Source organism: Anomalospiza imberbis, chromosome 24 (genome assembly GCF_031753505.1).
Source record: "Anomalospiza imberbis isolate Cuckoo-Finch-1a 21T00152 chromosome 24, ASM3175350v1, whole genome shotgun sequence".
NCBI classification, from domain to species: Eukaryota; Metazoa; Chordata; class Aves; order Passeriformes; family Viduidae; genus Anomalospiza; species Anomalospiza imberbis.
Window position 1 is genome coordinate 3,956,743 of NC_089704.1, and position 16,090 is coordinate 3,972,832.

The window sequence follows — 16,090 nt, forward strand, 5'->3', positions numbered from 1 at the left end:
TCCTCTCAATGCAATAAATAAGGGACAATAAGTCCCTCTTAGTACAATAAAAATTAGGCTGAAGGATTATAAGAGAGCAAAACAATCACCCAGCTTGCATTTTGCCTCCCAGCCTATGAAATCAGGCCTTGTGTGGGCAAGGAAATAGTGTAGAACTGAGCTGGAGCTGCTCTAACAGCCCTGATTTGAGCACAAGTGTCCACGTGTGGAATTACACTGAATTATTGGACTCGGGGTGCTGTGAAAGACCCCCACTGACAGCACAAGGAGCTGTTCCTTGAATGCTGTAAATGCTGACCACTCTGCCCTTTGCTGCTCTTGTTGCATTTTGCCCCTTCCACACCCAGGGTTGAGCATTTTCTCTTCTCTTGACAACCAGTCCCAGCTTTGAGTGCTAATTCCCAGAAGAGCATCTTCCCAAAAGGCTGATTATCCATCATTTCACTGCAATCAACATCAGCGGGAGCAGGAGGTGCTCCAGCAGGCTCAGACCAGAGCGATTCAAAGGCTGCACAGGATTTTAAACTGCAAACAGCACCACCATACACACCTTTGTCTGGATACCACAACACTACCATCACCTTCACGTTACTCAGAGATTACACCTAGGTGCATGTGAATTCACTGCTTATGTGCCACTGTTCTAATAAGTTTGTTGCATCCCTCAGCCCGAGGTCAGTTTTGTTGTTCCAAATGCTTCCCAAAGTTTTCCAGCTGGAGAATTAGAAATTTATTTCAAGGAAGTGACATTTTAAATTCAAATTTTCCCGCTCCCTGTGCCCAGGGCAGAGCCAAGGATGGTGTGACTCCCACTGAAACACCATGGCCAGGACTGTAGCCAGGTTCAGTGAGTTTATCCAGATCTGGATAAACTCAGAGAAGAGCAACCAGCACTAAAGGCAGTGGCACTGAATCCTTTCAGCACAGCCTGGAGGCCAAGGAATGGCAAGATTTAAATGCTCACCTGGAACCCAGGTTTGATCCCACTGGGTATCAGCTGGAAGTGCTGAAAGCTGAAGCTGGATGAATCCTGACCGGACAAGAGAAACCTATTTTGGGAAGCAAACAAAACTAACCACTGTAACTAATTCAAGGCTCAATTACCCATGTGTGGCAAGCATTATAATGTAAGGGTTTGTGTTCTCCCAAACACTGTCCTGTACCTCAAACCAGAATCAATTCAAGCCTCACATTTTGCATTTCACAGCACTTGGAATGAGATATCTGAATGGTCCCATTTTGTTTTACAGCCTATAGATGTTTCAGTGTTTTTTTTTTCTCTTCCAGAAAGTGAGAAAATAGTTAAAAACATAATTCTTAGCCTCCACAGATTTTGATATGTTTAGTCTGGATGAATTTTAAGGCTTGAACGGATGCTATTTTTCAATAGTCACATGAGTTACACTGACCCAAATGCTGTGATAAATTCAATATAATGGCTACCTCAGATCTGGAACACACAAAGGCTCAAAGCAGGTCATGGAGTGGCAGGACAGACCTGAGGTTAGGTCTAACCCACCCTTCAGACTGTCAGGAGAGAAGATGAACCAAACAAAAGTCCTGCTCCCAAAAGCACCGTAAGAGCAGTAGTAAAATTGCAATATTTACTTAGAGAAAAGCTTCTTAGGCTTCTCTGGCATGGCGTGCAAGTGGCAAAGTTATGGGGAATTTGGGAAACCACACAGCACCTCAAAAGCTTTACAAACGTGGTCACATCTGCAAAGTTTCACCCAAAACTCTTGGAAGGACAAACAGCCTTTTTCATGGTGATAAAAGTTAGACAAAACTGCACTGAGAGAGGACCTTTAGGAGCCTTTAAGGAAGCTCTTCTGGACATAAAGCTGCAAATTCCTGTCTTGTTCAAGAGCTGCAAGAATGCATTTTATGTCAGCTGGGTTCGCTTGCACGAGTCTGCTGTTCAAGACCCAAGACAAGGACTTTATTTCATGTGTGAAGGACAATGTGAGCGTCTGCCTGCTGAGCATGACACGGTCACAGCCCTCAGCCTGGACACCACAGCTCCACCAAGCCCGACAGGAGGACCAGAGCCACATCTGGAGATCCCTCCCTCGGAGGATGCTCCAATTTCAGGCACACCTGTGTCAGGCTCTTCAATGTCTCCGGCAGGCAGCACCTTCTCCTTGCCCAAACTGCAGTGCCTGCAGGGCTGCTCTGCTGCTGTAACACAAGCGCTCTCATGCATATTGCATCTCCCAGCCCGAGGAAATGAGGCACTGGCCGAGTAATTAAAGCCCGGGGCTGGTGACAGATCCGTGGGACACAGAGCAGGGCCTGGATGTCCAGGCCTGCAGAGCATCAGGTGGGGCTGGGATCAACTCTCCAGACAGCCAGAGCAATCCTACCCTCCCTGTAAGGCACACCAGCGGTGCAGAACAAAAAGAAGCCTTTAAAATCTGTCTGCACAACGTCAGGCAGCAATGAGCACCTGGGTGGGTAAACACATAGGGTTTCTCATTTCCCCCTGTAATTCTTTGCCCACCTTTAACATGATCTGGTTTGAAAACTTAAAGCCACTGGGAGAGCTATTCCCCAACATCCCTGCTTGTCAGCTGAGCTCAGAACAGAAGCAGGGGGACACACTTGCATTGCATTTCCAGCCTTGCCTTTGAAAAAGACACATCAGAAATGTCAAGAAACATGGAAGGAGACTGAGGGAAAACTCAGTGCAACAACCTCAAGATGTGCAAGCAGGATTAGCACTAGTGGGTAACTGGGTGGTAATTAGCATTTTGCACATGTTTAATTTGCTTTTTTGCTCCTTCCACAGCTGCTTTTCTGCCATTCACCCTCTTTAGGAATGAATGGGTGGGCTCCTGACTGCACAGCACGGGACAGGGGGATTCTCTGGCTGGGGTATTGGTCCTGTTTGATATTCCTGCTCAGCCCACGGGTGCTACTCCTCAAACCCTGCAGGATTCCCACCCTGTCAAGCAACAAGAAGCACTCTCCCTTTTCCCTTGTGGAAAACGGGCTCCTAGACAGGTGCCAGACCAAGCAAAACTGTTTCTGAGCTGGCAGTGGCATTTTCACAGAGTCCACGGATTCCTTCAGCAGTGGGGGCTGTAGGAGGCAGGGAATCATGTGCTCACAGGCATGGGGAGGAAGAGGGGGAGGAGGAGAACAAGGGGCGAGAGAGAACAAAGTGTCAACATCTTAACTGGGACACACAAAGAGCCAGTTCTTAGTAAGAACTTAATCCAGGATTAACAAGAGGTCAGCTACCTCTGCAAGGAGACTGCACTAAAAGGAGCTAATTAGCTCTCCTTAATTGCACAAAAGGAACCACACAGAATTAAAGACATTCGCCAGCAGCAGGCCCCACCTCACCCAGGAAACACAGCCCTACCTGCTGTCCCCAACACCAGGCTCAGACAGTCAGCACGAGCAGAGCCAGGAGCAGGAGAGGTGCAAGGATGGATGGAAGGGCCAAGGCTGTGGGGAGGTTCAGCATCAACAAGTGCTGGAGCGAGAGCTGGAGCCTCCACCAGCCAGGACAGGCACTTGTAGCATGGCCAGAATCTGTCTAGGCAGTTTCCTCATCAGCCACTGCCATGGTCTGCCCCAAATCCCTGAGGAAAGCACAGCTCTCAGTTCACAAACAGGGATGCGCATGACGGTGTTTAATGCAGTTCTGGCCTTCTTTAAATCAGTGTGACTTCTGAAAATGAGGAGGAAAAGTAGCACAAGTCAAACCAGTTTTTCCCTGTCGGTTGAGGCCATGAGAATCCCATCCCAACACGGAGAGGCACTGCAGGACAGATGTCAGGAGAAATGGAGAGCACACAGCACCACGGACAGGCAGCAGATCCCACCTGGAAGCTGCCAGTCTGGAATGATGCAGTGGGAAAGGTTGGCTGAGCTGCCCACCCACAAATCCCCTCTCTGGAATTTCTAACCATGTACCACTCACACACCTGGAGTTCCCTGTCAGCCTCTGCTTGGCACTAAATCCATCTGTTTTCTCCTGTGCATTGCATGTTCTCTTCTCCTTCACTGGGGTGTTGCCCTGTTCTTTTAAAAGTTTTCAAGTTCTTCTAAAAGTTTTCTATACCTTCTGATGTTTACATATTTCTACTAGAGCTTCTCACACACTGTCATGTAAATAATGATTGTTTTGCATTCTTCTTTGTGAAAAGAGAAAATTGATGGACTGTTGGTTTGACCAGTGTGGTTGGAGAGGTGGCAATTTCATCCTCCAGTCCACTGTCACTTTTAGAATTCTATATATTGCACGGTCAGAAATAAAGTTTCCTCTTTTCCCTCTTTTGCATCTAGCGTGAATGTGAGAGTTATTTCATGTCCTAGTGCGACACTGGGGCATCTTTTACCCCAGAAGCCCTTGCTCTGCACTGACAGATAATGGATCTAGCAGTCAGTGCGCTTGAAAGTGAAGATTAACAGGCACATCAATAATGCCAGCAGATGTCTCTGAGATGGAGCACTGATAAAAGGAACTCCCGCATTTATTTGGGTTATAGCACCGTGCTGAGGGCTGGGGAGATCAGGCAGACATGGGCCTGAGTGCATCTCAGCAGGATCAGCTCCCCTTTTCAGGAAGGATGAAGGGAAAAACAAAAAGCTTTTCAGAAAAGGCTGCCCTACCCACAAGGAAAAAGACCAGAAACAGGAGCTCACCCTAATTACAGGTCCCTGTGAAACCATCACAGTAGTGCCTCCATTACTTATCCCTCTTTTCTTCCCTCAGCACAGAGTTAAATGTTTTGCCACCGTACTTCCAGTGTCACTGCAGGGGCAGCCAGAAGGGACAAACAGCACCAAAATTTCACCTCAAACCCAACGCAAACAAACGAGTTCTTGGGATGCCACTGGGAATACGAGACAGCCACCCCTTTTCTGCTCCCAGGAACTGAGCAGCAACCCTCAGTTCTGCTGCTCTTGTGCAGGCTCAGCACAAAGGGAGAGTTCCCTGACATCTGCTAAAGCTTCAATAGCTGCCATTGGGCAGAGCAGAACGAGCATCAAGGGAGCTGTGCCAGGGGCTGGGCTGCAGCAGCCTCCTGGTACAGACAGGCCCCGTCCAGCACCCACCCAGCACCCCTCTGCTCTCTCTTCCCTGCTGTTCTGAGCTGGAATAGCTCACAGCTCATTCATAAAGAGAAGGGAAATTGTCCTAATTGTCCTAAAAAGGTCCATGGTCCAATGTCTTTCTCCAGCACTGGCTGGTGCAGTGAGTGCTTCTGCATTGTGTTATTCTGTTATGGATATTCCAGCTTCTCCATTCCTCCCAGCTGTTCCAATCTGGTTATCCAAACAGGTACCAGCCTCCTGCAGCCTCCTACCCAGCACTGCCCCAGTCTCTACCTTCAGACCTGCTCTGTGCCACCTCTGATTTCCAGCCCAAATCCAACTGGATTCATCCCTGCTCCCACTGACGTCCTTAACTTCGCTTGGCCCTTTCTTCCAGATCCCTGAAATCTGCTGGGCTCACCCCAAAACTGACCAAAAGCCCTACAGAGCTGCTCAGTGCAGCCCCTGCGCCCATGACCACAGAACGAGGTGGAGAATAAGGCTGCCCTACCCGCAAAGAAAAAGACCAGAAACAGGAACTCACCCTAATTACAGGTCCCTGTGAAACCATCACAGTAGTGCCTCCATTACTTATCCCTCTTTTCTTCCCTCAGCACAGAGTTAAATGTTTTGCCACCGTACTTCCAGTGTCACTGCAGGGGCAGCCAGAAGGGACAAACAGCACCAAAATTTCACCTCAAACCCAACGCAAACAAACGAGTTCTTGGGATGCCACTGGGAATATTGTCCGCCTTAAGTTTTCCCCAGCTTTCCCCCCACATCGCTTCCACCCCGACAGACATTCCCCCATCCAGCCGCATCTCCATCCCAGCATCTCCATCCCAGCCCCGCATCCTTTTTCCCGAGGAACTGCCTGACCTCCCAGCACGCACACACACACACACACAAAAGAAGGATTCCCCCGCCTGCCTGGGAGATGAAAAACGAGGATTTAAAGGATTCCACGGCCACCTGTTAGCGCATCGCCCTTCCCGGGCGGTGCCTGCGGCTCTTCCCCGCTCCTGTGCGAGCTCCCCGCAGCCCGCAGCGATCCTGCCGGGGGGGACACCATGGAACCGCCCGGGAACCTCGCTGCTGCTGCTCCGAGGCATCTCACGGCCGCCAAAGCAGTTGACAAAAAGATTCTCCGCTCTGATAACGGCTTGGCATGGCTGGAACAAAGCCGCCTTTGCAATGCGCTGCCCGGCTCTGGCATCCGAGCTGCCTGCTGCCCACTGGGGAGAAAAGCGCCCACTGTCGCTTTAAGGATGTCCCGCATCACCCGGTTAACCCTGGCTGATCCTCGCTGCCCTCATCGAGGAGGAATTGCAGGATTTCTGCTCTTCTCGCGCCCTTACCCATCGGTTCTGCCGCCCTGGCACAGCCCTGGCATCCCGAGCAGAGCTTTATTAAATATTCGCTGCTGCTGCACGGCCCTGGCATCCCGAGCAGAGCTTTATTAAATATCCCCGTCCTCCCCGCCGTGCAAACCACCAGGGAGCACTTCTGTGACGACAAAGGAGCAGAGCAGTCAGCGTGGACATAAACATCCCAATTGCCTCGAAATTCCACTTCCTCGCTCCCACAAAGCTCTGGCTTTTCACCCTGAGGGGCTGCACACCCTCCTAAACCTTCTCAGGCAGCACAAACCATCGATTTCCCCGCTAGGGAAATCAGGCAGCAACAGGAAATATTTAGAATAAATAGAAATATTTGCCTTCAACACTCGGGCATTTCCAAATACAAGCTCCGGGAAAGGCCATCTTCTGCACGGAGGTTCTACAATGCAGAAGGTAACAATGTGACTCATCTTGAAAGTGTATATAAACACACTTTAAAAACCTGTCTGGGGAAAAATAAACAGAGGCTGTGCCTGATTCCCGTCTGGGAAAGGCAGGAACGCAGCCCTGCTGCTGTCCTTGGCTTTGTACCTACTCCAGGCAGGTGCAACAGAGGAAACAAAGCCACAGCCAGCAATTTAACGAATTTAGAAAGCAAGAAAGCAGCACAGATGGACAGGGGAAGAGCAGAAAACAAATGAAAAACGTCCCTGCAACATGATATAGGAGCAGGGAGGACTGATGTGACTCGGAGCTGATCAATCACCCCGCATGGAATGATGAAATATTTGCTCTGTATGATCAGTTAATCCCAACCAGGAACACGTTTAGAAGGGTGGCAAAGAATCAGAGAGATTTTCTTACAGAGCAATGAGTTCAAAGGAGAGCAACAAAAACATCACGGCACTCATGAGGCTCGTTTGTGAAAACAAACTGGAAGGGTAAACAAAGTGGAGTGGTCAACAAATATTTGAAGAATGTAAATATTGAAGAGAAAGAGAAGCTGTACTAAAAGGTTTGGGGCTGTTTTCTTTTTGAACAATGAGCAATGGGATTATATGAAATTGTGGGAAAGAAACAAGGCTGAAGTCAAATCCTCACAGCCAGGAGCAGGACAAAAGTGGGATAAACTCGTTCACTTGTCATGTTACCCCAGTAAAATCACACTTCTTTCAGCCTCCACTGCTTTCCATTATTTCCATTTTTTTAAAGAGGCAGCAGCCCAGTTTGCAGCAATGCAGGACTCCAAAGGTTTGAAATGATTGCAAACCCAATTGATCACAAACCTGTGACTGCAAAATTAGGGCTGGTTGAGTGTTACAATTTCAAGGATTGTTTTGACTTGCTGCATTTTTGTCCCCAAAACTTCCAAGACACACACAGACATCCATGGGATTTGGACTTCTATGTGGGAAATCTTGCAAAGTGACATCCAAATCATCCCAAATTCTTCATCTGGGCTGTGATCCTTGAAAGAACAAATGTCCTCAGGATAACTGTGGTATCTCCAAATACGAGCAAGGCATAGGTTGCTTTGGGACAGTTACAAGGATTCAGGCTGTTTTGGGACAATTATAAGGATTCAGGGTGTTTTGGGACAGTTACAAGGATTCAGGTTGTTTTGGGACAGTTACAAGGATTCAGGCTGTTTTGGGACAGTTATAAGGATTCAGGTTGTTTTGGGACAATCAAAAGTATTCAGGTAGTTTTGGGACAATCATAAGGATTCAGGCTGTTTTGGGACAATCAAAAGTATTCAGATGGTTTTGGGACAATCATAAGGATTCGGTGGTTTTGGGACAATTACAAGGATTCAGGCCACAGGCTTTGGGCCAGTCCCCTGTGAGAAGTGCAGGGATAGGGATGGATGTTTGCATTTCTCATCCTGGCTCTTGCTTCAGTAGAGTTTGTTCTCTTTAAAGAATCGTTTTAGCTATAACAATTTTTTGGTCTCCTAAGCCAAGCTTCCAGTAGGGAATTAATACACAGCTATTCATAAACAATTAAAAGGAAAACCACCTTTAATCTCCATGAGCCTCACCTGCAAACCAGGACTAATTCCACTTCCTTTCTTCTATCCTTTGACCACCTTGACTATTTGGGATGGAATTTCTTCCTCCAAACTGGAGGTGGAGCATGAAAATCTCCCAGCACACCCTATCTCTGTTTTCAAGAGCCTCTTTTGCTGTAAAACAACACAATTTTAGAAACAGTTCTATTTCCCAGATCAGTTGTGCTATCAGCTGCCTTTAAAACAGAAAAAAAAAAATCCATGGGGAATTTGTTCTTCCTGCTGGAAAAATAATACAGCAGGTATTTGCCACTTTAGTGCCCTGGAGCAGGCACTGAATGTTGCTCAGGTTCTGTGAGCCCTGGCCTCCAGACACATCCTTCTTTCATGGCCTACAGCTAAGCACGGGTTTGCCTCCCAAACCTCATTCCCAAAATGTGCATCAGGTTGTGCATCACATTTCTCTAACAGCTGACAGCTCTGAAAAAAACCAAATTCCAGCTCTGAGGGCTGCACAGCCACAAGCCAATCTCCTCGTGAGCAAAGGGCACTTCTTCCACATCTCCAGAGCTGCTTTATTTCTGGTCCTGTGGGGTCAGAAATACACCAAAATTACAGCTCTGCCTCTCCAGCAGCTGTCGACATCTCCTGTGTCTCCATGCAGACCTTTTAACTCACAGCACCTCGTGTGTCCTCACTGCAGCAGGGCTGAGACCTCTCAAGTGAGCTCTGCAATGCTCAGGCCTGGCCACCTCCTTCTGTCCCTCAAGCACAGCCTGATTTGCTCAGCATCTCATTAAGGGAATGACTCTAATTAGAGGGAGCTGTTCTTGAACTAAACAAGTTGTGTGTTCCCCCCTCCAGCTAATTTGCTCTAATTTTATGTGCATATCTGGACATTTCTTCTGTTACCAAATCTTTGCTGCTCCTCAAAATACACCTAATTTTCCCCCAATGTCCTTTTCATTCCACTCATTTTCTCCTCCATTTTTCTCCTTCCAATTCCAAGGCCTGAAATTAGCTGTGGTCCAAACCACATTCTACCAAACCTGGTATTCTGAGTGGTTTGAAGATTATTCAAAATATATACCCCAAATATATGAATCTCCAAAAAAGAAAATCCACAAATTCCTCTTTCTCTGCTCCTCTGCCACGCACATGGAGTGGCTGTGACATTGTCAAAGGAGAGTGGCAGTATTTTGCATCTTTTTTTAGTTGGGAAAAAAGCAGAGCATCTGCCCTCAGATCACTTGGCTGTGACCACAGAGAGCATCCTGTCCTGGAAAAATGGTTACAGGGGAATAAACCGCTGGAAAATGTAAAACATAATCAACAGCACAGGCCTAAATCTGGCCAAAAGAAGAACTTTAGGAAAGGAGAAAGTCAGAGAACATTCCAGCATCTCGTATTCAGCATGTGGCTCTGCAAGGGCACCCAGAAGGAAAATGAATTCTGTGCAGCATTTTGGGTTTGGTGTCTCCATTTCCTGAGCTTGGATATTCTATCCTTGGATACACTATTGCAATTTCTAAAATTTACTTCAAACAGGCTCAAAATCCTGAAATTAGCACTTACCAGTCATAACAAGCATCAATTAAAATAATATAATGCATTTAAGATGCACTTCCTATCCAGGGCCTGAACTCAGAGGAGTTCTGGGGAAGGTTCAAGCAAAAACACAGCAGCTGCTCAATCAACCAAAGGAATACCATGAACTGGTCAAAACAGACAGAAATCTGAAATTTCAGCTGGGAAAAGCAGGAGAGGCCTTGACCAGGACACAGTGATTTGTCAGGGAGCACCACAAGGGTTTTGATGGCAATTTTTGCCTCTTCCAGGCCTTGCCCCTGCCCACTTGCTGAGCAGAAATGAAGCAGAAATTCCAGCTATGTGAGTGCTTCTCTTCAGTCCAATACAACTATCAACACACACGGGGTGAATCAGACACTTCAAAACGTGGGACACTGTCCAGCAGCTCCTTCCAGCACTTGTCCCATGAAAATCTCTGCTCCAGGCAGAGGGAGAAGGAAAGGGAGACTGGTTTCTGTCCAACAGCTCCTTCCCAAGATGTGGGAACGAAAATCTCTGCTACAGGAATGGGGAGAAGGAAAGGGAGACTGATTTCTGTCCAGCAGCTCCTTCCCAAGATGTGGGAACGAAAATCTCTGCTACAGGAATGGGGAGAAGGAAAGGGAGATTGATTTCTGTCCAGCAGCTCCTTCCCAAGATGTGGGAATGAAAATCTCTGCTCCAGGCAGAGGGAGAAGGAAAGGAAGACTGACTTCTGTCCAACAGCTCCTTCCCAAGATGTGGGAATGAAAATCTCTGCTCCAGGAATGGGGAGAAGGAAAGGGAGACTGATTTCTGTCCAGCAGCTCCTTCCCAAGATGTGGGAATGAAAATCTCTGCTCCAGGAATGGGGAGAAGGAAAGGAAGACTGACTTCTGTCCAACAGCTCCTTCCCAAGATGTGGGAATGAAAATCTCTGCTCCAGGAATGGGGAGAAGGAAAGGGAGACTGATTTCTGTCCAGCAGCTCCTTCCAGCACTTGTCCCACGAAAATCTCTGCTCCAGGAATGGGGAGAAGGCAGGGGAGACTGGTTTGCCTCATTTTGCAGCAGGAAAAGTGGGGCAGAGGCAACATCAGGATGAAAATGGTCAATGGCAGATCCAGGCACAATCAGGGCCTCTCGTGACCCCCAGCTCCCACAGGCACTCAAACAGCACCCAGCAGCCTCAGCTCCACGTTTTATCTCTTCCTGACTGAATTTTCCATGTTTTCAGGCTTTTCAGTGAGGAAAAGAATCTCTGGAACAGCCCCACTGCTGCCTCATTCGCCTCAACTCCAGGCCCTGAGTGAGCAAAGGCTGCAGAATTCCTGAGCCATTCCAGTTTGCCCTTCACTTGACATTTCTGAGGACTGGAGACAGACAGCAAGGTGATCTTGCCATCTGATAAGAGGGGAAGGCAATTTCCCAGCAAAACAAACTATTTGGATTCAATTAGCCAAAAGGAGAGATCTGGGGGAGAGATTCCGGGTGCTGCAGCAAACTCTGCAAAGTGCAGCTTCTTCATGGCCTAAGTCAAAGAACTGCTCTGTCTGCCTGTCCTCAGAGAGGTCTCAATCTGCACATACATATTAGAGGACAAAATTACAGATGTTTATCCAAATTTAAATCAAAACTTGATGCCAAGAACCAACCACATAAGAAACAAAGATATTAAAGGGATGCTTTTGCCAGTCTATTATCACACAGAAAACTCAGTCTCAGATCAAGGGTTTCAAAATGCCTTGGTTTTATTTCAAATGGTCTCCTTCCACTGTAATTTCATACTTTTACTAAAATAAAACTTGTTCTTCACAGCCTGTTGCCACTGCAGGTATTAATCCAGCGTGGCACTGTGCAGCAGGACAAAAACTGGTGCTGGGCTGATCCTCCTTCTATTTCTGCCTCTCTTGGTGCCCATGAGCACAGCCTGGCCAAGGGAATTGTGTGCAAAGCTTTTCCTTGGCTTTAGTGCACTCGGATTAGGCTCCTCACTGCTTCCTAGGGCTTTCCACTATGGAAAAGGACAGAAAAAATAACACCAAGGCCAGAGAAATGAGCACAAAACCTGCTAATTACCCCTCAGTGACTGCGTGCACAAAACCATCTACAGAATAAACCTGCCAAGGCTGCTCCAAGCTGTTCTTCCAGGCACCTGGCACGACATCTTCTTGCTGGAAAAGGATAAAAACCTTACTTTATGGACAGCCAGAACGTTCAGGACGTATGGCCAGGTCAGAATGTTCTGGATGCAGGGGAAGATGAGCGACCTGTTAATGAGGTTTGCTCTTCCTGCCGCAGTGCCAGCCAACACTCTGATTCCTCAGCTCCATTTGCAGAATTCATAAGGAGCTAAGGCCTCTCCTTTCCCAAATACCATATTTATATGTATGTGGGTCAGCCCTGGTGGTTTTTAGCTGAGGATTATCAGCATCTATTTCTTCCCCCTGAATAAAAGGCACAAAGGAAGATGTAGGCTCAGAAGAATCAATGAAGACAGGAAAGACTGAAAATGCAACATTTGAACCTGTGATGTGAAGGTCGAGCAGCACAGTGGGCACAGCAGCACAATTACGTAACTTTAACAGAACTAGTTTGTGAAGCTTCTCCAAAAATTAAGGAAGAATTGAATTGGAAATCCAGTTTCATTTGGGATCATTTGCAGTGCCACAGGATGAAGTTCATCGTTGCTGCACGCAGACATTCTTCATTCTTTAAGGCTCTGCAGCTTCAACATGAAATTGGAAGTGATTTAAGCAGCTTCATCATTTCCTGGGTAATCAAGGAGCCACGAATCCCAAACACCCACGTTTGTCACCCCTGTGTGTCACAGCGAGGACTCGATGCCTGGAAGTGAGGACACAGCCATCCCTCCTGTCCCTGTCTCACCAACCTGTTATCTTACATCGCAAAGAAGCGGCAAGGCTGGGAGAGCAGAGCTGGGTGGGACGGGTGTGACAGCTCAGGAACCCCTCCCTCCCCTCTTCCACACCCTGACACATCGATTTCCAGAGCCGGGGAAGGGCAGGGGCCAGCCTGGTGGAGGTACAAAGGGTCCCTGCAGCCGCAGCCTCCAGAATGCAGAACTGAAAGCGCCTGAAGTCAATCTTCACTGCTCCCTGACATCAAACAACTTCTAATTTTAGCTCTGCTGTTCTGTAACCCTACCTAGTTCCCATCCCACCCCCACAACTACATAATAGATCCTTCCCTCAGATAAGTAGGGTGTTGGAACATTGAGAGTTTTTTGTGGTTTTTTTTTTTCCTCACCCACAGGCACTAGCAGAAAAATGAATTACAGTTTTATTTTTAGTGGAGCCTTTGGCCCTTCTTTTCTCTGTAGGTTCCAGATCACAGGTTCTGCAGCTCAGAACTCTTCCAACCAACACAGCAGCACAAGCAATGGAGAAGGAACCACAAAAGAAGGAAAATCAGACAAGCAGAGTTTTACTCAGTATCTCATTTATGGGACATTAAGTTCAACTACCAGCTTGTTTTTGTCCCTGCAATGCTCTTCTGGCATTAGATTTCCATTTTTCATCAAAGATCTAAATTAGGTTCCATCTCTGCTGGATCATGAGCTCCCCAAAACTCCAAAGAAGGAAGAGCAGGGCAAGCAGCACAGCCTGAGATGGAAGGGGAGGGAAAGGCTGCTGTGGTTTTTGGCTTTCTGAGATTTAAAGCTCGAGGCCTGGCTGATTACAGTCCCTGAGGAGCTGTGAGATAACAGTGACGTCAGCCTGGAGGCAAAAGCTCTCTCTCACAACACCAGGTCACAACACAAAGAGGAAACAGCACTAAAACACAAAAATGACCAATAAAACCGAGTCACCAGACTGTGATGAGGCAAATCGCTGCTGTCATCTGTCCTACCAGCACCCTCGGGGGCTGCAGCATCATTGCTGCCACCAGGACGCTGTGCTGGAGCAGTGTGACCGCACAGCAGGTCCCTGCCTGTGCCGCTGCCACACCTGATGTCACCCAGCCCCTCTGGCTGTCCCCAGCTGTGCTGCAGAGCCCCGGGGCCACCGGGAGCACCGGCCACACGGGGATGAGATCATTTTGGGCAGGGTGAGGCGGGCGCTGCAAGAAATGCAGGGCATGGTGTGAGGGAGCAGCACGCTGGCCTGGGCCAGGACAGGCCCAGGGGTTCCCTGATGGCACACACAGTGGGATTTGGTGCCGTCAGACAGCACGGGATGGACGTGGGGCCTGAAAACTGGGAAAGGCGAGTCCTGTTCCTAAGGGTCAGAGCAGGCTGCTGGTGCTGACAGCTTTCTGTCCCTCCCTGGTACAGACAGAAATCATGTGTCTCTCTGAGCGTGGCTCTGGGAGGAAATCTGGGTTAACCCCAGCAGTGCTGCTCCTGCACCAAGCACCAGAGGATTTGTTTGCAGCCCATGCACAGGATGTTTTTTCTTTATACAAACACTAACCCTATATGCCCATTTTGTATCAAGGCTGTCCAGCCCACATTAAATACCCCAAGCAGGTTCAGAGAGCCCTGCATCCGTTCTGTCCTTAAATCTGTGCTCCTCCAATCCATCCAGCAGGGACAAACATACAGATTTGGGCAAAGCAGGACCTGAAACAACACCCCTAACTCACCCTCCTGTGCTGGATATTGCAGCACAACCAACCAAACAAAATATCCTAGGGGGAACAGAGTGACAGCTGCAGAGATCCAGAATGCTGTATAATTAAATAAGGCAAGCAATGAGAATGTTTGATTTTGGGACTGGGATGAAGGGGGATGCTGAAGAGGCAGGGCTTGGGTAGCACCTGTCAAGTGATTCCGGGAGAGCCGGGGGAACTGTTCGGGATCTTTACGGAGAACAAAGGGGCCCAGGACTGCCCAGAGCCCCCGGGGCCCTCCCGAGGAACGGAGAGGGAAGAGCGGCACCTGCTGAAGGCCGGCCAGCGCTTCCTCCAGCGCTGTAATCTGCTTATGTCCCCACGAACCGCCAGCAGCCTCCCCGCTCGCTCCCAGCCCGCACGGGCACCGCGATGCTCCAGCGTCAGCCGGCACAACCGCTGGGATGAACTGGGAACGCCGCAAGTGCCCAGCCCCGGCTCGGAGCGATCTCCCGGCCGGGTTTGTGGGGAGGCAGGGACGGGATGCAGCGGGGGCCATGTCACTGCAGAGCCGCTCCATCCCAGCGTTCCCAGCATTTCCAGCACATGCTTTGCTCTCCTGCTACTCCGCTGAGCCATTATGCAACTCCTCAGCACAGAAGGCAGCGGATCACTGCGAGAGAGGGGCTTTTTTTTTCATTAAAAAAAAAAAAATAGTGTAGTATTTTCAAATGCGAATATCTGTATCATTTGTACAGCCTGTGTGACACAGAGCCATGTACACACAGGGAAAATTCAAAGGCTCTCAGTGTAATTAAATAAAAGACAGAATTAGAGAAATTAGAAAAAGAGATGACCTATTGAGTCATGCCTGGCTCGGGTCTGTCCCCTGAGGCCCAGTACAAGGTGCTTCCTAGTGCTATACTGTAGTGCTTTTATTTTTTACACAGGAAAAAAAAAAAAAAAAGATAAAATTAAAATAGCAACAATAAGTAAAATAACAAATGCAAAATAACTTTGCTGTTTTCTCACACTTTACAGAAGAGGATCTCAAAGCACCACATTCATCCTGATGCAAACTAGTGCACTTGAGAAGGAGGCTGTTATTTCTATGATTACTTCCTTTTTCATTACAGAAAAAAAAAAAAAAAAAAGGATTAAGGAAAAGAAACAGGCCTTCCCATTGCCCTTGTCATCCAATTCAACCCAAATTACGAAGTCACATTCCACTGTTAACTGTGGAACCGTTCCCATCTGATAAAGTCCTGGTTAAATCAATTTCATCATCATAATTCAAAGCCTATTTATTCCAACTAAGTGGTTTTGACATATTGGAAATTTAAAATAGTTTTGATATACTCGGGATTCTATGTAAGCCTTTGATGGTCAAGTTTATATTATATTTTATATATAGATTTATAATTGTACCCTCTATTACACACACATATATATATATATATTTACCTACCCCTGTAAAATACAAACTTGACCAACAAAATACCTACGTGGGAACATTTCAGGCACTCACACACACACACTGAGCTTTGTCAATTGCCTTTCACCCACAC

At 47.8% G+C, this 16,090-nt stretch overlaps 1 protein-coding gene across 16 annotated transcripts in view; it reads right to left on the bottom strand.

The window, feature by feature from the left end:
• GRAMD1B (GRAM domain containing 1B) overlaps positions 1-16,090 on the bottom strand; it is a 102,865-nt gene that overhangs the window by 48,017 nt on the left and 38,758 nt on the right. For 2 of the 16 annotated variants that reach the window (XM_068171932.1, XM_068171931.1), the window contains exon 3: positions 8,393-8,574. The exons of the other annotated variants lie outside the window; for them this stretch is intronic. In XM_068171932.1, the coding sequence (XP_068028033.1) occupies positions 8,559-8,574 (16 nt within the window). In that variant the 3' untranslated portion in view covers positions 8,393-8,558. Of the gene's footprint in view, positions 1-8,392; positions 8,575-16,090 lie in introns of those variants that run through there. 16 annotated transcript variants of the gene reach the window in all.